At 34.1% G+C, this 20,542-nt stretch overlaps 3 protein-coding genes across 3 annotated transcripts; 2 read left to right on the top strand and 1 right to left on the bottom strand.

The window, feature by feature from the left end:
• The first annotated feature begins 365 nt into the window (after positions 1–365).
• LOC110895896 (microtubule-associated protein RP/EB family member 1C) lies at positions 366–3,322 on the top strand. Its single transcript, XM_022143282.2, has 6 exons — positions 366–547; positions 733–888; positions 1,928–2,034; positions 2,404–2,593; positions 2,676–2,789; positions 2,887–3,322. The coding sequence occupies exons 1-6, from the start codon at positions 440–442 to the stop codon at positions 3,157–3,159; spliced, it is 948 nt and encodes a 315-aa protein (XP_021998974.1). The 5' UTR covers positions 366–439; the 3' UTR covers positions 3,160–3,322.
• Positions 3,323–4,606: 1,284 nt separating this feature from the next.
• LOC110895898 (ADP-ribosylation factor 1) lies at positions 4,607–5,936 on the top strand. Its single transcript, XM_022143284.2, has 6 exons — positions 4,607–4,803; positions 4,887–4,957; positions 5,150–5,269; positions 5,345–5,463; positions 5,573–5,654; positions 5,742–5,936. The coding sequence occupies exons 1-6, from the start codon at positions 4,656–4,658 to the stop codon at positions 5,745–5,747; spliced, it is 546 nt and encodes a 181-aa protein (XP_021998976.1). The 5' UTR covers positions 4,607–4,655; the 3' UTR covers positions 5,748–5,936.
• On the bottom strand, positions 5,895–8,564 carry LOC110895897 (cyclin-D3-3). Its single transcript, XM_022143283.2, has 4 exons — positions 7,872–8,564; positions 7,576–7,780; positions 6,886–7,016; positions 5,895–6,459 (listed from the first exon to the last, which is right to left on the bottom strand). The coding sequence occupies exons 1-4, from the start codon at positions 8,355–8,357 to the stop codon at positions 6,172–6,174; spliced, it is 1,110 nt and encodes a 369-aa protein (XP_021998975.1). The 5' UTR covers positions 8,358–8,564; the 3' UTR covers positions 5,895–6,171.
• Positions 8,565–20,542: the final 11,978 nt, after the last annotated feature.

Consider the following 20,542-nt stretch of genomic DNA (forward strand, 5'->3'; position numbering starts at 1 on the left):
CATTCTACCAATGAATAATCTATATAATCATTCGTAAATCTAGATTGGCTAATTGTTGTCTGATAGAACCTCCTCCGGTAGACATCTCTCGATTTTGAAATGTATCGAAGCTCCGGGTAGTAAAAAAAATTGGGATCCTGTATTTCCAGGGTTGAATTTCATATTCCAATAAACCCCGTAATCGTAGAAAAGTAGGTTTTTTTATCTATGAGACTCAAATGGTTAAAACAATAAAGATTCAAAAAGTAATTTACTTTTTACTCCATTAATTTATGAGAAAAATAAAAAGCCGTTGCGCGTAAACACCCAATTCTGAATATTATAAACCCCCATATAAATATCCCGCTTTCCCCCCTCATTTCGAAACAACACCAGACTCCACTTTCTCTCTCTACGACACCAAACCCTCCTTCACTTTCTCTCTCTAAAACTATTAGCAATGGCAACAAACATCGGAATGATGGACGCTGCATACTTCGTCGGCCGATCCGAGATCTTAGCCTGGATCAAACACACTCTCCAACTCAATCTCTCCAAAGTCGAAGAAGTACGGTTTTTTTTCACTACTCAAACCCTAATTTCATATGCTATTGAATAACCGTTACTGTTTTTGTTTCTATAATAGTAGAAATAGATTTCACGTGACCTAATTGTGTTTATTGTATTGAGCGTGCGTATAGAATTTGAATTATGTGTACGGTTTCAATAATTCAATGGATTGATTGGATGTAGGCGTGTGGCGGTGCGGTTCATTGTCAGTTGATTGACGCGGTTCATCCTGGTGTGGTGCCGATGCACAAGGTTAATTTTGATGCGAAGACGGAGTATGATATGATTCAGAATTATAAGGTTCTTCAGGATGTGTTCAATAAACTCAAGATCACTAAGGTTTTTACGATATTTTATTTATTTATTTATTGTTTGAGTTGTGATTTGATCGTTCGATTCGGTAATTAACATGATAGATGGTTTATTTATGAGTGAATTAGTTTTGCGATGATAGTATGTGTAATTCATTGCATAATACTTGCTAAAATGCAAATGAACAACATAAGAGATGGAATGTTGACATTGTGATATGTTTCTATTACACAATTTTATTATTCCGAATGAGTGAATTAGTTTATTGTGGGCTCTATGTATATTTCATTGCATACTAACCATCATACCGGTTAGAATTCAAATAACATAATGGTCCTGAGAAGTCATGTACCATGTTCGAGTTTGGAAAAACGTGCCTTTAGGCCTTAACGAAATTGGGTATTGGGCTCACTAAAAGCTAAACCTAATGCCAATGGGCTAATTACTAATCTAAACCATAAAAATAATTTTGTAAGTGGGCCTATGTTGGTGTTTGTATAGGTATACCCTATTAATTTATTTATTTTTACATATACATATCGGAGTTTTTTAAAAAATAATGTGCCTTCGAAATATCGGGCCCTGGCCGGTGGTCTTCCCCGCCCACCTTCAGGGCCGGCCATGAACATAATGGATGGAAGGCTGACATTGTGATATGTTTCTATTATCATACACAAGTTTAATATTTCAGATGAGGGAACTAGTTTATCGAAGATAGTATGTGTATTTCATTGCATACTAAGCATCATACTTGCTAAAATTCAAATGAACAACATAATAGATGGAAGGTATACCATACACAAATATAATATTCGAAATGAGTGAATTAGTTTCTGGAGGAGTATACATAATTCGATGTATACTAACACCACTATTCTTGTTAAAATTTATATGAACACTCAACTACTATGCTAGACTGAGCAATTTTAGGCAGCTTGCAATAGTTGTTTTGTAAAAAATCACAGGTATTGCATACATGATCACTTTTTCACTTTAGTAACAAGTATGTTGGCTATAACCATTCTATTCATATAGGAATCAAGTAATTTGGTATCTTTGATTACAGCACATCGAAGTGAACAGGCTGGTGAAAGGAAGACCTTTGGATAATCTTGAATTCATGCAATGGATGAAACGATACTGCGATTCTGTTAGTGGAGGCGATCTACAAGAGTAACTTCTTTCCTTTTACCTCAGCATAGTTGTCATTAGCGAATAGCGGACGATAGCGACAAGCTACCTATACGCTATGTAGCGATAGCTATCAAATAACGGGCACTATTTCATGTTTAGCGATACACTAGAAGAAAATTTTAGAAAAATTTTGTACATATATTTGACCAAAAAAAATAAAAAAGCTAAAAATTTTACAAAAAACTCGCTATTTACCGCTATTAGTCGCTACTAGCTATATGGTGACACATGAGCGCTACGCTATTCGCTATAGCGGGCGCTATGCTCGCTATTAATAACAATGCCTCATATCAATGAATTCATTTGCATCATCCATTGAAAATTAACTTCTGAAAGTTTACGTTGCAGTTACAATCCTCAGGAGCGAAGAGAAGCTTGCAAAGGTGGAAAGGATGCGACCAAGAAATCTGCACAATCACAACCTACTCGGGCCACCACTGCTGCACCTAAAACTCACAATACTCGAAGATCAGAAGCACCCTCTGTCAAGAACACCAAACCCTCTTCAACTATAGACACATCTGCGTATGATCAACAGGTATTACAAGTACCAAAACTCCAAGCTGTCGTCCAATTCACAATAACAGACAAAAACGTTAACGTTTCGTTGTTACATACAGATCACTGAACTGAAACTAACAGCGGAAAATCTTGAAAAAGAACGAGATTTCTACTTTGCAAAGTTGAGAGATACTGAAATCCTGTGCCAGCATCACACCGTCTCAAATTTACCTGTAATAGTTCTATCAACTCCCATTTTGTTTACCAGTATGACAAAAAAAAAAGTCGAATACATATAAGTGGTTTTTAACCTTTTATACTTTTTTACAGGTTATAGATGCGATAAAGAGGATCTTATATGCTGCCGAAGAGGATGCATCAGTTTTGGAAGAAGCTCAAGCTATGCTTCTTAAGGGTGAAAAACAGGAAGCAGGTTCGAGTCAAGCTGTAGAAGAAGACCAGTCAAAGCCCGATTCACAGAAGAGGAAAGCCGTTGGCGATGTTGAAGTTGATGCAGCGGCTAACATAGCATCGTCTCCTAGGTTGAGGGGTTCAGATGCTTCTGATGTCCATTCCGTTGGGTCACCTCTCATTACCTACTGATCATCGTCATCATCTAGATTTGATGTGACAACATAAGAGAACGCATTGGTATTACAAAGTTTTACTTTAGCATATTATGTCATTACGTTTACTATAATCCTTGTTATCAATGGATAAATGAGGAAAGAAAAGTTTTGCATAGAAAATAGCATGGAATGTGTATATCCATTATCCAAGTAATTGGCTCTCTTACATTTTGAAGAGATTCAACAACACAAACTTATAACCAACTATTGATAAAAGGTTTTCTCCAAAACTGAACTACTATTTACAAATTACATATATTTATTTATGAAAATTTGACACCAGAAAGAAAATCGAGACAAATTGTGAAGGCATCAAAATCGTATACGGTAAACTTTCTCTGTAAAATGCTACTTTTTTGTTATGTTTTTGGTTAGTAAATTTTGAATTTTGAGAACTAGAAGCAAAATGAAGGAGTCATGCAAATAGAGAAAATGACAGTCTGACACTGGCGCAATGTCATGTCAAGAGCAACGGGTGGGAGACGTTTCACATCAGTCTCGCCCACCATTGCAACGCCGGTTGCCACCACCAAAGGTGGTGCTGTTTTGGAAAATATGGCCGCCTCTGTTCCATCCGCTCTTTAGTTTGCGACGGAAGTTATTTAAAAAAATAGCCACATCCATCAATACCTTCATTTGTTTAAAGAAAGTTTAGGTTTTAGTTCTAACTTCTAAATGTGTCCATTGTTGTCCAAGAGACATGGTGTGGTGAGGATAGAGGTGGAGGGTTCAAATCCTACAAGGCGTACATATTGGTGATTAATATCGGTAAATTATGAGTAGCAAAGTTTGCCAGTATAAAAACCTGTCCATTGTTTTATTTGAACCAAGTGTTGTAATGAATTCGTATTTGGCATTTATTAAAACTGATCATCAAACTATCAAAATCGACACAAGTAGGTTGGTTTAGCCTGTATAAGATTTATATGGTTAAGTTTTGGCGGTCTATAGTTCGGACAATAGTTTAGAACTAGGAGCTCACTGTTTAACCTTTTCTTTTCATTTGAAATTTAGAATACGCATTTATAAGTTCTATATGCATAAAAAATGTTTATCATTTGAAATTTTTATACAAACTAATGTCAGTTCAGTCTGTGCAAACCACCTAACCTGCCTAGTTAACGATTCAAATCCAAGTTTTCATCAACACCAGTCAATCCTAACCGTGAAAACTGGTAATAAATAGTTATAGATTCCACTTGAAAAGTTGTTCCTTCTAGCTATTAGTGTTCAAACATGTAGAATTTGACACAAGATGGAATTGGAATCTCCTTTTCTTTTGAAAAATAATACTCAAAAGTCTAAAATAAAGTAATCCAATTCTCTTTTGATCACTCTTTCATGACATCCGATTCCCATAGGAATCCAATTCTTTACTCCTTTATTCCATACTAAAACACCCTTTAGTTCTTTAACATCACACATTTTAAACTTTTGATTCGACCAAACCAACTTTCGTATCGAGAGAAAATGGGCATGGCAATATCACGATTAGTGAAAATGTTGTTTGCCAAGAAGGAAATGAGGATTCTGATGGTAGGACTTGACGCCGCAGGCAAAACCACCATTCTTTACAAGCTTAAACTTGGCGAGATTGTTACTACCATCCCAACTATCGGTACCTTAATCCCGTCTATATTTATAACCTTTTAGATCGTTTAATTCCATAAAAATGAAAAATATTTATTAGAATTAAAACAGGTTTTAATGTCGAGACCGTGGAATACAAGGATGTTAGCTTTACGGTATGGGATGTTGGAGGACAAGACAAGGTACACAAAATCTTGAGTTCATAACCGATCGTGAACACATTTATTTCCTTAACGAACAAGACCATGTTCGTGTTCGTTCGGTTCGTTTACAACCCTACCGACTGATTAGATTACACAACTACTAACTAATCCATCACTTGTGACTACCTTCAATCTATGACCATGTTATGATTGTTTTCATATTATGTGAAGATTCGACCCTTGTGGCGACACTATTTTCAAAACACGCAAGGGCTTATATTTGTGATTGATAGCAACGACCGAGAAAGGATTACAGAAGCTAGAGATGAGCTTCACCGCATGATCCATGAGGTGCGATAATCTTTCTTTCTAACATCAACTACACAAACCGGGCCAAAAAATCTAACACAGCCTGTATTTTTATAGGATGCACTTCGTGAAGCCACGATACTAGTGTTCGCAAATAAACAAGATCTTCCGAACGCGATGAAGGTTTCTGAAATCACGGATAGACTCGGACTCCACTCCCTACGAAATCGTCGTTGGTAATCCACTTCCCCCTCCCGAAATGAAAAAGATAACTCCGTGACAATAAGCTCGTTTTTTTTTATACAGTTTGTATGGAGTAAATAAAGATCAAATTAATGATAACAGGTATATACAGAGTACATGTGCAACATCTGGCGAAGGGCTATACGAAGGTCTTGATTGGTTGTCGACCAATATATCGGCCAAGGCAAGTTATATAAGTTTAAGCTACCATATAAACGTGCAGGGTAAAAAGGTAACTTTACCAAACTAATTAGTGTGATTTTGCTTGTAGGGATAAGAGTCTTCAGGCATCACTATAATGCAAAGACAGTTCCTCTGTACCCTTCCATAAACATGCTTACCTCCTCATTTTCTTTGAGTATGCAACTATATATACATATATATATATAATGTATAGACATGTGTGTATGTATATTAAACATCCTTAAACTAAAAATATTATCGTCGTAATCAAGGTTATATGTCATCCGAAAAGCCCAAAACCGATACCTGAAGAGAAACTCACCTCACACAAGAGGTCTCAGAAAGAGTTGTTTCATCAAAGTCAAATCTAGCGAAAACAAGGTCAACAAAGCAAGAATCAAGACCCTATCGTTAAACAGAACTCACGGTTCTAGCCCGAACATAATTATTGATTAGTGATGTAACCGCACCTTAACATCATATTGTTGGAAAATAAATACGCAAAACTATTACCAAACCTAACCACCGTTGCTAACCGACACGCGAGTTGGTGGGACCAGTTTCATCAGCTGCTCTTGCGCGCGGATCTTCTTGAACACTGGCGGTTCTGGTGAAGACGAAACTGAAACCGATGATGACGCAACCGCCCATGAGTCACTCGAGTTGTCGCTGCTGAAATAGGAATCAATCACACCGTTTGGACTTCCAGGGGCAAAATGGTACTTTCGCTTATGATATATCGAGTAGCTACTTCCCGGATTATCAGATACTTCCAGGATGAATTTAGAGCAGTCGTCTAATTTTCCCTGCGATAATTCATTCATACAAACTTTATATTTCAACATTTGAAAAGCTAAACACATAATTAAAAGAGTAAAGTACACGAATGGTCCCTGTGGTTTACCAAAATTTTGGATTTGGTCCCTAGCTTTCCAAAACTACACGAATGGTCCTTGTGGTTTGCACGTTGTAACACATTTAGTCCCCAGATTTTTCTAAAAGTATATAGACAGTCCTTGTGGTTTACACTTTGTAACGCATTTAGTCTGTAACTTGGACCTGCTAAAACCTTTAGATTTGTTGGCTGGGGACTAAATGTGTTACAAAATGCAAACCACAGGGACCATCCGTGTATTTTTAGAAAGCTAGGGACCAAATCCAAAATTTTGGTAAACCGCAAGGACCATCTGTGTACTTCACCCTAATTAAAACATTTATTATGAAGAACGAACCTCACTAATCTCAAGAAAATCTTTCAAGCGGTTCAGATAATCGAACGCGTTATCGGGATCAACTTCCTTAATCACAACGGACATTGTAGCAGTAGCAATTACAGATGGATGATAAAGCAGAGACCTTGAATCTGCATTCAGTTTACAAATTTAAAAAATTAATGTTGAAACGATCGTACTTTTAGAATGAATTATTACGGGTAATTTTATTGTACTTTTATAACTAATTATTTTGAGTAGTAATAGTAATGAAGAGTGCAATGCCTGACATGTCTGAATGGTTTTTATAATAGTTTTCTAATGTTGGATGATTTTTATAAAGTTTGAAGGTTATTATAATTCTTTACATTTTCCAAAGTTTAATGATTTTTATAAAGTTTGATGGTTGCAATAATGACTGAAATTTGTTCTTTTTGATCTTTGGGGATGTTTGGCATCGCATTATTATTTATTAAACTGATTATGTATTATGTTTTCATGTTGCGGATGATCAGTTTCTAGCGTTCGAGCATAATGATTAAATAAAGAACAGATAATTAATCGGTTTACAAATAGCGGCAAGAACATTGATCATGATTATTTACCTATTAAGGGCGCGTTTGGTAATACTTATTGCTTATCAAACGAGTGAACGGTTGATGTTTAATTTATTTATTGTAACATATATGCTGTATAATCACAAAAGCTTACCATTAATGACAGCAAGAACAATTCTTTCAGACCGTCTAACAAACTCCGAATGCCGCCAATGAGCGACTAAGCCGAGCCTGCGCATGATGTAATCCGAAAACGAAAGCGGGGTGACCGGATTCATCTTCCATTCAAGAGAATCCAGCACCAAAAGCTCCATTTTCATTATAGTCTTTGATTCAAACACAAACTTGGCCCCTTCAACCTAAACCAACAACGAAAAACTCACTTAGGCATTTTGACAAACACTTGGAGTGCATTAAACCAACAGTTGAAACAAACAAACACGTACGTACCTGCAAATCCATAAGCAAAGGAGCTTGAATCTCTTCAACTTTAGAAGCTAAAGACAAACAAGCAACAGCAACTAACTGATTCATCCATGGCTTACGATTATTATCACTCTGAAAACCACCACTTAACAAGAACCTATCGAAGTAATTAACACCTAAAATAGTCGTCATTGCAACAAACCCATAATGGGTACTAACCCTAAACATCCAATCAACAGATTCTCTTCTCAACACCATTAAATCCAAATCCAAATCCCCCAAAAACCCATCTTTTAAAAACCCATTTTGTTCCTTGGACAAAAGGGAACAAAGCTCATCTTCTTCCCATAACAAATCGTGTTCAAAATGGGTAAAAAGATGATCTTTTTGTGTCAAGATTTGAACTTTATGGTCAAAGAAACCAAACCCACATCCAAAATCCAAATCTAATTGTTCTTCATCACAGAAAAGATCATCTTTGAGAGCAAATGCAACATTTTGGTGTGTCATGGTGTAGTAATAATAAGTGGATGTAACAGGCTCTGTTCAATGTTCATTATCTTGAACAAAACAAGAAGATGAAGATGAGGTTTTGTAACATTGTTCTGTGTTGGCTCTCTCTCTCTCTAAGTAAGTTTCTCTCTCTAGAATGCCCTAAATAAAGGTGTGCACACAGAGAGAGAAAGAAGCAAAGAAAGGGGATTTTCACGCCTGCATATCTTGGTGGTTTATAATTAATGTATAGTTTAAATGTTTAATGAAATATGAATATGATATGATACTTTTTTTATGAGTAAATTACGATTTTGATTTATGTGGTTATATCACTTTTACACTTTTAGTTCAAAATTTGTTTTTTAACATTTGAGCCCCCAACGTCTTTTTTTCTAACACTTTTGGCCTCTAACACTAACCTCATCCATAAATGCTAGGGCCAAAAGGGTTAAAAAAAAGACGTTAGGGGCCAAAAGGGTTAGAAAAAAGACGTTGGGTTTCAGATGTTAAAAAAAAAAATTGAGCTTAAAAAGTAAAAGTGATATAATCACAGGGTTAAAATCGTAATTTACTTTTTTTTTTTTTTTGAGAAAATGGAAATGGAATGTAACGGCAACATTCGATCGTATATACGGGGAAAATGGCTGCAGCTTTTTCTTCATTTATGTCCTCATGCTTTTTGCTTTTTACTACTTTGCCCCTATATACTTTTTGATCTCTTACGAAATGGTCCCTTCAAAGCTCAAAGTTCAACCACTATAACATGGTTTTACATTTCCAAGTTGATTGTAGTATTTTTACCATCACCATCACTATCGCTATCTATTGCATAGATAATAACGTTTAATGTATAGCAGGATCACTCAAATTTCTATAATGTTTTATAAGATGTGTATATATCTATTAAAAATACTCGAAACAATTATGTAACTTTTAAGTTTATGTTATCAAATCGGCCCAATTTATTTGAGAAATTTAAATTTTACAACTTTTAAAAAAAAATAAAGAAAAAATTTTAGCCGAGGGCACACGGTATGCATGCGAGAGGAACTGTGGTTGCAATGCACAGGTGGGAACACTGCCCCCTGGCCTTTGGGAGGTGGCAATCGGGAGTCGAAGTAGGATCTACTCACCGGATTGGAGAAAAATTGTGATGGGCGAGAGCTATCGGGATAAGAAAGCGGGATGGAGAGGCTGAGGAGTGTCAAGTGTTGCCATGTTGATTATGTTCCGGAGGTGGGATGAAGCTTCCCATGCGGGGAGTGGCGGATCCAGAAAAATTTTCCAGTGGGTTTCTTTTGGTAGATTCTCACTATTTTTTCCCAAATCATCTAAGGGTTCCACTACTTTTCTTCAAACCGATGGGGTTCCTCCCAGTAACCCTCTGGATCCGCTACTGCTGGGCTCGGAAAAGAATATCTGTGCCCTAACAATTCTTCTTAGAGGGCAGATGTGTATGTCATCTACATCAAATTTGTTATGTATATCATACTTCTCGACTCTAAGTACGTAAATCATTAAAACGGTACGTATATTGAAAGTATTAAACTTATGTCATGCTTTGATGTATTCTTACTATGTTAGAAATAAAAACAATTGTCATATTTGTGTTTTAATAACATGTTAGACACACGAAAATCACTTGTTTAATCCTTGTGATGTTTGGTTAATTATAATTCCTATAATCAGATTTAATTTTTTACAGAATTATGATCGTAAAAGGTAGCAAGACAACATATTAAATTATGAAGTGGTGGACACGCGCAAGGAAGGTTGTGGAAGTAGGTGCTTTAAATTAAAGACATTTGACTGTTTTTGTCTTCAATTAGGACCACGGAGGACCATTGGTGTACAAGGAGACTTTGTTTTTCATTTTTTGTCTTTTTCTTTTTCATTTAACCATAAAATGATCCTTTTAACCTCATCATTGATTCATTATCGACTTACAAGTTACTACGTAATGTTTTTTTTTTTTTAACGGCAAATTTGAATCACTGACAGACTACTTGAGTATCATCGTACTACTAGCGAAATCACCCAATCATATCCATCTGCACTAGCATAATGCATATACACAAATTCAATAGGAAACTCAATAAATATGGAAAAACTCTCCTTGTGGGAATCGCACACATGACATATTGGTCACAAAGTCTTATCTCACTCTAAAGATAACACTAGGCTATAAAGTCATGGACACTACGTAATGTAATAGAGTGATTTGTAATGTCATTTAAGGGATTGTTAAACTCTCATGCAACATTTAGATATGTTTCAAGTATTTTTATCCCTATGCTAAGATAATCTACTTTCATCTCGTATGTGTGTCACTAAAAGTAATGATACGGAATTAGTTAACCTTTTAATATGCAATATTTGTAATAAACATAGGCCTCGTCTACTTACACACCTCTTTTGTCTATTTTGACATCTGAAGCGATGAGTTTTGACCAAAGCTTAGCACCTCAGGGTAATACTCAGCGTTTTGGCCAAAGTTTGACGCTTCTGGGTAATACTCAACACATTTAGACTACTTACACTTAGTCACGTGGCATGATTTAATAAAGTAGACGCCTACGTAAAAAAGTGTATTTCAAATTTACATACATGCCTCAGATTTAGGGATGGCAAAAAAACTCGAGCCCGACGGGTATACCGGAAACCCGAAATATTTGGGACGGGTATACCCGATACCCAACGGGTATGGGATTGGAAAAAAATATTTCGCGGGTATAAGACGGGTATGGGATTTGGTGATACCCGACCCGATTACCCGAAACCTTGTACCCGTTTACCCGAACCATATGCCTAAAAAAAATTAATTTCAAAAATAATTTTTATTTCCTATTTATATTTTAATCGTCTTTCATTTGGCATTTTTTCCCCTTATTTCATTTAAAACAATTTGTATTGCATAAGAACATGAATGGTATTTAGTTTTTAAATTAACCACTCTTATATATCTAATCATATCATTATATACGGATAACAAACGTTTCAATTGTTAGAAAAACGTTGTCGGGCTGTGTTTAGTTCTTGGGTAGTTTAGTTTGTTTTGGTTGTGACGCTTGTCGGTGGTTTGATCTTGTTGTCCTAGTCTTGGTATGCCAAGTCTAGTAGTGAGTATTGGCGTCTCGATACTCCCTGTTTTTATTTTTGGTTGATATAAAATTTCACCGGGGTAACCCTTTACCCAAAAAAAAAATTGTTAGAAAAACGACACTATACTTCTAAGATATTGGAATACACGACCGTTAACTATGAAAAGTACATTTTTTTTGTTAATTTGTATTTCACCATGAATTCATTTGTTGTAATTAGAAAAGACATAAAATATACAAAATTTAAACGATATAAATGTACTTGAGATCCCAACGATTGTTTTTAATAAACTCGTGGGTATACCCGATGCCCGATGGGTAATTACCCGACGGGTAATGAGTCGGGTATGGAACACTAGTTTGCAACCGGTATGGGTATGGGATTAGTCATACCCGACCCATTACCATCCCTACTCAGATTGATTTCAAGTTTAAATAAAGTTTTCGTCAAACTCATTGGCTTGTTGCCTATAAACATTTATAGAGGCTACAAAATAACACTGTTCTTTCACCCTCACAATTTTCTTTGGATTTTTTTATTGGATCTTACGATCACGTCACTAATTTAATGTAGCGGTTAAGCATGACTGATATTCGTATAATTATACATTTTTTCCTACATTTTAACTCACTTTAATGGTTTTCTTGGAAATATAAATGAAATATGCTTAAATTAGTTTATTTATAATTTTCAGGACAAATCGGGCCAAAAATGGACAAACAAAACGAAAAAGACGAAAAAAATGAAGCTTTATAACGGAAATGGCCAGGCACGCCCGAACACCAAATGTCACCGACATGACCCGTACGGCCAAAATACGCCATAATATGACCAATAGAAACATGATACGCCATAACAATCAATTTACGCACTAATACGACACTTACAGACAATAAACGTCACGATACCGAATGTCACCAACACGACCCGTACGACCAAAATACGCGATAGAACGAAACAATAGTGACAATACACGTCATAATACGACATTTAATGACAAAATACATCAAGTACTGATCCGGTAGGACGCGTATACATACAAAACGACACATTGGACTACAAGTGAAATCAAAACAGAATTACATGAAAATCATGGAATACGACACGTGTAACCAAACTTATCCGGTGTAATAACCCTCAAAAATATTCCCGACAACAACCCGTAATCAAAACCCCAAGTGCGTGCAACGAAACTTGTAATACCCAATCCGAAAACTTAACGGTTAAGAAAACTTGACGGTTGATGAACCAACCCGCACAAAAGTACCCTTATTAAACTCACAATTAAAAACTGAACCATTTAGGATCAAGACCTGAGCATATGTAATAAGAACCAACACGAAAATCGAGACAAACACGCGATTGGACGAAAAAGGCGGCCGAGGACACGTGTCACGCCCATGCGCCACGTGTCAGGCTTATGTTCGACACGTGGCAGGTCTAGCCAGGCCGACCTCCCTGGCGCCACCCGGATAAGGGTCATGTCTGGGACAGAAACATTGGCACCTTTTCGATTTCTGAATCGATCCTCTGATCCCTCGTTACTATGTTTCTCTGTATTCTCGTGTATTAAACCCTAATAACTGAAAACATACCCTGTCCGATTGATCGATAAACCAATCAAACGGATGCCAAAGTGCTGCCTAAATAAGGTTATACTTTGTTAACCACATTGAGGTTTTGATCTTGTGATTATCGTTAAAGTTTGAGTTGGGTTTAACATATTACATTCTGTGAAATTATGGGTTAGAATCAGAAGGCTTAAATTCACTGATAAAATAGATGCTTAATTATCAGAAGACTTTGAGCTATAAACTTATTGTTAATCAAGAGACTTAGAATCAGGAGGCATGTTAAATCAAAACCCTAATTCTGCAAAGTGAGTCATTCTCCTTTACTCAAATGATTTTTTTGCAAAACCCTAAATGTTTTCCAAGTTGTATTTACAGTGATTAAGTTTTTATATTCTAAAATTACTGTCGGTATGTGAGGTTTTGTATACACTACTAGTCCAGCATTGCTATTGGATAAAGAGTTAGCCAATAGTAATATGACCACAATCACCGAATTAGGTGTGTGAAAAATACTGATTTGAGTAATTGAAAGATATAAAAAAATGTAAAAACTCTTAATATTGTAATTATAATATTGTGTCTTTTTATACAAATGAATGATCTCACCGGTATTTCATGCTGATAAAATGTTTTTAAACGCATTTCAAGTGATTACAATAGATCTGAGTAAGAGATGTGATACGGCACCGAAAGGCTTAAAAAAGTGGTTACTTTATCAGTTGAATTAATAAACGTTGTTTCATGTATTCGGGTTCATCCCCTAATAAAGCTACCTTTGCAAAACATGAGTTTTATTCTCATTTGTTATAAATAAAATTACGGTGTTTCTAAACTCTGGTATTTTTCCTAACTCACGGTCCGGATGAAATTTCCGCTGCCATATTTTCAAAATAACCACCAGTACCAATTGACTGTTCATGGCTCCCGTCCAAGGTGTGGTCGGGGGTTGTGACATCCGGAACGTGCCGTATAGACCATATACTTCATAAAATGACGTGTAATAACAAAATACGTCAAAATTCAACAAGTATAGGTGCGTTTTTTTAATTTTTTTTAATTAATTTTTTTTCCATTTATTTAAATATAACCAGAAAACTTGTTAAGTTACATCAAAACAGAAGGTAGACGGGCAACAAGTTGCGCCGCCAACCCTTTCTGAATTGCAAACCCCAACCTCCCGAACACAAACCCCTGCCCCCTTGGGGTCGAACAATTGCTGTGGATAACCCGTTGAACCCTCGTCAAGAAGTTAATGGCTTCTGGCGCTAGGGAGCCAAAAGTATCAAAAGCAAAAGGGATAAAGACATGTTGGTTCTCTGCGCAAGCTTTAACGTGCTTATCCAAAGTCGAGCTTTGGCCAAAGCGCTGAGTATTACCCTTAAGATGATGGGTGTGTGAATAGCATGGTCCTAAATATACTAATTAGGTTGCATTCTATGGTGGTCGGCTTTGTCCAACGACTATCTTCTTCTTCTTCAACCCTTACTTCCTTAGAATTTGTGATCTTGATGTTGCTAGAACGGTGATAGATCAATATCATATGGTTAATTACTAAGATTATCATCCACTTAGGAATAGTCTAGTGGTGTTGGTGAATTAGATAAGATTTGGGTAGTAGAAGCTCATGGGTTCAATCCCCATGGTGTGCATGTTTAGCAATTCAAAAAAAAAAAAAAAAAATACTAAGATTATCACACATGTAATAAAATAAAAATAAAAAAAGAAAACCTCACAACATATATATTTTATTTGTTACAATACTTCCTGATGTAAAAAATACTTCTTTTTTTGTTGACATTAATACTTTTCAGACTAAATACCTTTTTTAAACATGTATTCTGAAACAATGTTTATAATATCTAATTTTTATAATTCAAACTTCTAAAATAAACGCATTCTAAGATCAGGTAAAGACACTTTGATAGAAAGTGTAAGTATTTAAATTGACACTAGTGAATTATATTTACAAGCTAATTAAAATAAAATGAAAAGAATGTAACACTTAGCTATAAAAAATAAAACAAAAACGTAAATGCTATACAACAAAACATAATTATTAGTTTTTTTACGTGACTCACTTTTGTTTGATCTTTGAAAGGGAGACTTTTGGGTTCAAATATCCAAATGTCAACTGAAGAAATATAGTAATAATTCCAATTAGTGAGAGTTTCAATAATCATCCAATTTTAATAATCATCTAATTTTACTAAAATCAAGTGATTTGCATAATTATACTACTTCACTTATTTTGTTCAATTATCATTATTTTTGTACCATCATTTATAATTATTATCATCGAAATCTATTGAAAATATATTCTTTTCTATCATGCTTTATGCTCTTCTTTAACTTTCATTATTTATGAAGTTAATTTACGTATAACAAGACATTATGTTGTGTTACAATGAATGGTTTATAAAAGTTTTATTAATATGTATCCTTAATCGTTGTATCTTTTTAGTTATAAAATCAAATAAATTAATCTATTTATGATTATTTCAATGTCAATGTGGCGTGTTTTTTTTGTTTAATATACTTGAATGTTTATAAAATCACAATGGTTAGGTACAAACTGAATATTACATATTAACTAATCGAGTTTTTAACTAATGCAAATGGAATTAATTAGACTGAATTCATCATGTAGATTATATATATAATATTAGATCCACACCTAGTTAGACAAATGGACAACAAGATATTGTTAAGTTTTTCAAGCAAATTTTGTGGATCACGAATAATTATTTAATATATTTAGAAAGACTTTGTAACCATTTTTGTTAGAAAAAACATGAAAGTAAAATAAAGTTTTGATGAGCTGGTTTCAATATATGGTTATTCAATGTAAAGATGGGTTTTTAATTAAATTAAATTTGTTGAATTTGAATCGAAATCACTGCCAAATTTTATTAAACAAGCTTGCAAAACACTAGCTCCAACTAACAAATCTTATACAAAAAAGAGCAGAGTTGGAATTAACCTAAATTTTATACCAAATTTTATTTATCAACAGTGTGTTTTATTTAATAAACTAGATTTATCTAATTTACAGTTAAGTCGTTTATAATAGGGGTTTATGGGTCGTAAACATTTTCGAACCAGTTAATAGACCAAGATCAACAATACAAGAGTTTTCAAATCAAAGACTAGAGCAGTTAGATCAGGGTTGCTTATGGTCAAGATCGTTTATGTTCGAACAGTTCATCACTCGGGACTGTGTTTTTTTTTTTAATTAAAGATTCGCGTGTGAGTTTAGTTTGATTTATTCTTGGTACACACATTTGTATTTCTAGATTATTTTCTCGTCGGTGCTCATATAACATTATTGTGACAATGATATATCTCAGTTTATAGTTTTGCATTATATTACTATTTTGCTAGTATTTACATATGTTTGATTAACGAGTTGAAAACTTTCTATATCAAAATTTTAGACTAAAGTTATAAACTAAATTGCTTTAACTTTCTAAATAAAATAATTTAATTAAAGAAATCTTGAAATAAAAAGTGATTGAAAAGCCGATAAGATAAGCAGTAGAAAAAGGCTTCCTACAGTCAAGCTCGGTTAATGATAGTTTTAAACCGGACCATACCAAAAGTTCAAAAAGCCACAAATTCACAAACCAAAATTCGGACCGGTTACTATTAGCTCAAGCGATTCAAACAAATCGAAATGGTTTTTCTCAAGCCTAACCTTGAACGTGTAAAAACTTTAATAATTATTAGCATATTAATATATATGTAAATGAGTGTGTGTAAAGGGTTAATTTTATAAGTACGTTTTTTAAGAGTTATTGGATTTTATCACCTCTAACTATTGGCTATAGGCAGCTGTCAACCCAACTATCACTTTGACGCCCGCCACCCCCAACCTAACACTTAGTGTGTTCTATAACCACGTCGTTAACTAATCACTATCTTTTGATCATGTTACTATAATTTTAGGAGTGTCCTTTCTATGATCCCTATGACATCCTCAAAAGTATAGTAACAAGATCAAAAGTTAGTGATCAGTTAACAACTTGGTGACAGAACACACTAAATGTAAAGTTGGGGGTGACGAACGTCAAAGTGATAGTTGAGGTGACAGCGACTAATAGCCAATAGTTGGGGGTGATAAAATCTAATAACTTTTTTTTAATAGTTTTGATTCGTTGTTTTATAAAAATATAAATAAGTAGCTCAAATTGATGAAGTATTAAATAAATATTCATAAAAAATTAACAAATTGTTCATATGCAAGTAATAAATATTGATGTTTGGAGTGGAGACATTTATTTGTTCATTGAAAATTGAAGAACGTGAGAACCCCGGCCCCTGAATTATGCTTTGCCTGCCTTTTTTTGCCTTTGTTTTTAATTCTTCCAACAGAACCTAGGCTTCCTAATGTTTTCCTGCCATTTCTTGGTTCTATTTATTAATGTTTTTTTCAGGAATTTTATATTCTAACAATAAATACTTTTAATAATAAGAAAAAAAAGTAAAATATTATGTAAATACTTTTAAAAAAATTCTTAGAAAGATTGTGTAATTTTTTTCGGTTACTCTTTATTTCTTCGTTAAATATTAATGTATTTGTTATATTACGTATATGTTAGTACATGTTTGGCTTGTGTCGATGTCCTCTTGCTCTAGTAGCACCATGTGTCTTCAATAATCACTAATGTGATGTGAGTTTAAGTCATGTGAGTTTTAGGAGTAAATTTTAGGTGTATGTAGAGGGGGAAGGGAGTTGCCGTTCCAAAAAATAAGATGCTTGGCTTGTAGAAATCAATTACTAGATTTGAAACATGTATAAACATTACTTAACAACAAAAAATTAAGCATGTTCTTGAAACATGAGAATTGATTTCTTTTTGAAAACTTTAATGACTTTAGTAAAACTCTATCTTTGTTGTTTAGATGGCATGAGTAACATACCAAAATGTATGCCTCTAGTTCATGAAGAGTAACATACACCAAAATCGAACCTCAACGTAGGAACTTGATATGCCTTTCATCCTTTCTCCGCTAAAATCAAGCACAATCAAGTCAATACACGTGAAATCTTTTGAAGGAGTGAAAATGAACAAAGATGAAGAAAATTAGTTTGAATCACTCATTCATTTGGAGGCATATATCTATATCGTTTATATGAGGAACATATACAAAGATATAAAATTGAATAGCAATGGAGGAAAATCCTTTGGTATTTTCAATTTGAATGATTATGTAGCGATGAATATGGTACCAATGATAGACGAACATATGTAGGGATTGTGGAGATCTCCACGATCTTGGTCGTGGCGATGTGGGAATCTCCACGATCTTCACGAGCTTCTAACAAACTTTTTCTTTGATTTAAACTGATCGCGGAGGGGATGGTTATCACACACTCTATGATGGAGGAGAAATATTATGTAAGGGGATGCTGACATAACACTGAAGTAATGGATAATCATGAGTGATTACAATCACACCCCAGAGCCTAATTAAGACTTCTTTTGAGAAGTGTTTTATTTTTTAAAGAGTCTTGTCATCTAGTATTTGGAAAAGTCATTGATGTCATCTACTAAGGGATATAAAGTATATGATTTGAAAACATACGGATTTCAAATCCCTTTTTTATTTATTAATCCAACATACTATCTAATGAATTCTATATAATTTTCATGAATCAAATGTGAACATAGAGTTTGGGTTGGTATATATAGATACCCAAATACACAATGGTGGGGTTGGTTTCGGTATAAACCATATTTATCATACAAACCGTAAGAACAGATCATAGCACTTAAAAAAAGATAAATTAGCACATACCAAAACAATACATACATAAAAGTAGCACTTTTGAATTATATTAGCACATGAAAATTAATCAAGATAATTGATTTTAACATATATTTGAATGATATTAGCACCTTTCTTAATCAGCACATTGAAACAAAAGAAAGATCAAATAAAGAATTAATTGTTTGTTAACATATTTATAGGGAATTCAATATAATTGATATTATTCAGGATATTGTTTTCTCATTTCTCTATAATTGGTTGGAGACACGTAACACTTTTTAAATGGTTCTTACAGTTTATATACAAAATGTAGTTTGTATTTGATACTAGTCCTAATAGCTTATACAAGTAAAGGTTAACTAGGTTCCATATAAATAAAACAACATAACTAAAGTATTTTGTCACTTGTTAATAAATTGCCCTACCATCCAAATGTCTCAAGACCCACTTGGCAGTCAATTAAACGTTCATCATTAATTTTTCCATTCTTTCAAATACCAACCCTTCACTCTTTACCCAAAAAAAAACCTTCACTCCTAACATCACTTGTAGTGGGATTTTTTTTGCCGTTTTTCCTCAAAAACGTCCAAACACGCCTACCAACCGCCCCTGTGGGCGTTTTTTCGAAAAAAAAAAGACTGGCGTGCTTTTTTTAATGCCTTCAATGTTTTCTTTGGCCAATAGCATTTTTTTTTGATGTTTTTTATTTAATTCTATTACACCTCTTTTAACATAATGTCCCACAATACCAACATCCACACTACACCCCTTTTAATATAATGCCCCACAATACCCATATGCTGACTGGACCGTCACATGTCGTAAAACGCCCAAGGGTCTTCCCCCTCCCACTACACATGGTCTAATCAGACTTTTATACAAAAATTTGTTTGTTGTTCAACTTTTTTTAATTTATCTTTATATTTTGGTATACCATCAAAAGGATTGAGTTATAATACAAAAAGGTAAAGTACAAAAAGTGTAAGAAGTCAGCGACAATTGTCAAAAAAAAAAAAAATTGGAAAGAGTAATTTTGTCTAAGAAAAAACATGGGAAGGGCAATTTTGTCTAAGAAAAAAAAAGATATACACATGCAAGTCACATGCTATCCCCACCTACTTTTTAAACGTCCGTAACTTTTTTGATACGTTATTTATTTTTTAAAAAAAATAGACCATAAAATCGAGTGCCTTATGATCTTTAAAAAGAGTACCATATTGTTATATTATTCAAAAAAAAAAATTGAAAATCGAGTTGCGTATTACACAGTGGAAATAATATAAAACACAATGAGTATCAAACTAAAAAACACAAAGGAAAGTAGACTAAAAACACAATCGATGACAACAGTTAAAAGACACGATGGATTATGACAATTTCATTAATAAGAATTCATACTTTTACAAATCCAATTTCATTAATAAGAACTTCTAGTATAATTAATCCAACAAAAATATAAGAATAAGTATCTAGATTATGACAAAATGAATCCTAGAAAAAAAAAGGCAAACATGACTAATATGAGTACTACTAAAAATTACATCATAACATAAGTCTAGATTTATTATGGAACAAGTTAGTTGGTCTAATTTTAGAAAATATAAAAATCCCCAATTGCTTTGAACCCTAGAATTCATGGTATCTAATTGAACAATAATTGCATTCTATCAACTGAATTTGATAGAGGGCTTTTGTAGAGCTCGAAAAATAAAGCACAATAAGCTCAAGAATTACCTGAAAAGGTTAAGAAAT

This window comes from Helianthus annuus, chromosome 12, assembly GCF_002127325.2.
Source record: "Helianthus annuus cultivar XRQ/B chromosome 12, HanXRQr2.0-SUNRISE, whole genome shotgun sequence".
Classification (NCBI taxonomy): domain Eukaryota; kingdom Viridiplantae; phylum Streptophyta; class Magnoliopsida; order Asterales; family Asteraceae; genus Helianthus; species Helianthus annuus.

Bases quoted from the DNA above. Each gene is read 5' to 3' on its own strand.
- LOC110895896 (XM_022143282.2), top strand. From the start codon at position 440: ATGGCAACAAACATCGGAATGATGGACGCTGCATACTTCGTCGGCCGA. The intron at 548-732 runs GTACGGTTTTTT...GATTGGATGTAG, and splicing joins ATCTCTCCAAAGTCGAAGAA to GCGTGTGGCGGTGCGGTTCA. The intron at 2,035-2,403 runs GTAACTTCTTTC...TTTACGTTGCAG, and splicing joins AGTGGAGGCGATCTACAAGA to TTACAATCCTCAGGAGCGAA.
- LOC110895898 (XM_022143284.2), top strand. From the start codon at position 4,656: ATGGGCATGGCAATATCACGATTAGTGAAAATGTTGTTTGCCAAGAAG. The intron at 4,804-4,886 runs GTACCTTAATCC...GAATTAAAACAG, and splicing joins TACTACCATCCCAACTATCG to GTTTTAATGTCGAGACCGTG. The intron at 5,270-5,344 runs GTGCGATAATCT...GTATTTTTATAG, and splicing joins TTCACCGCATGATCCATGAG to GATGCACTTCGTGAAGCCAC.
- LOC110895897 (XM_022143283.2), bottom strand. From the start codon at position 8,357: ATGACACACCAAAATGTTGCATTTGCTCTCAAAGATGATCTTTTCTGT. The intron at 7,781-7,871 runs GTACGTACGTGT...TTGTTGGTTTAG, and splicing joins CTTTGCTTATGGATTTGCAG to GTTGAAGGGGCCAAGTTTGT. The intron at 6,460-6,885 runs GTTCGTTCTTCA...GAATTATCGCAG, and splicing joins ATTTTCTTGAGATTAGTGAG to GGAAAATTAGACGACTGCTC.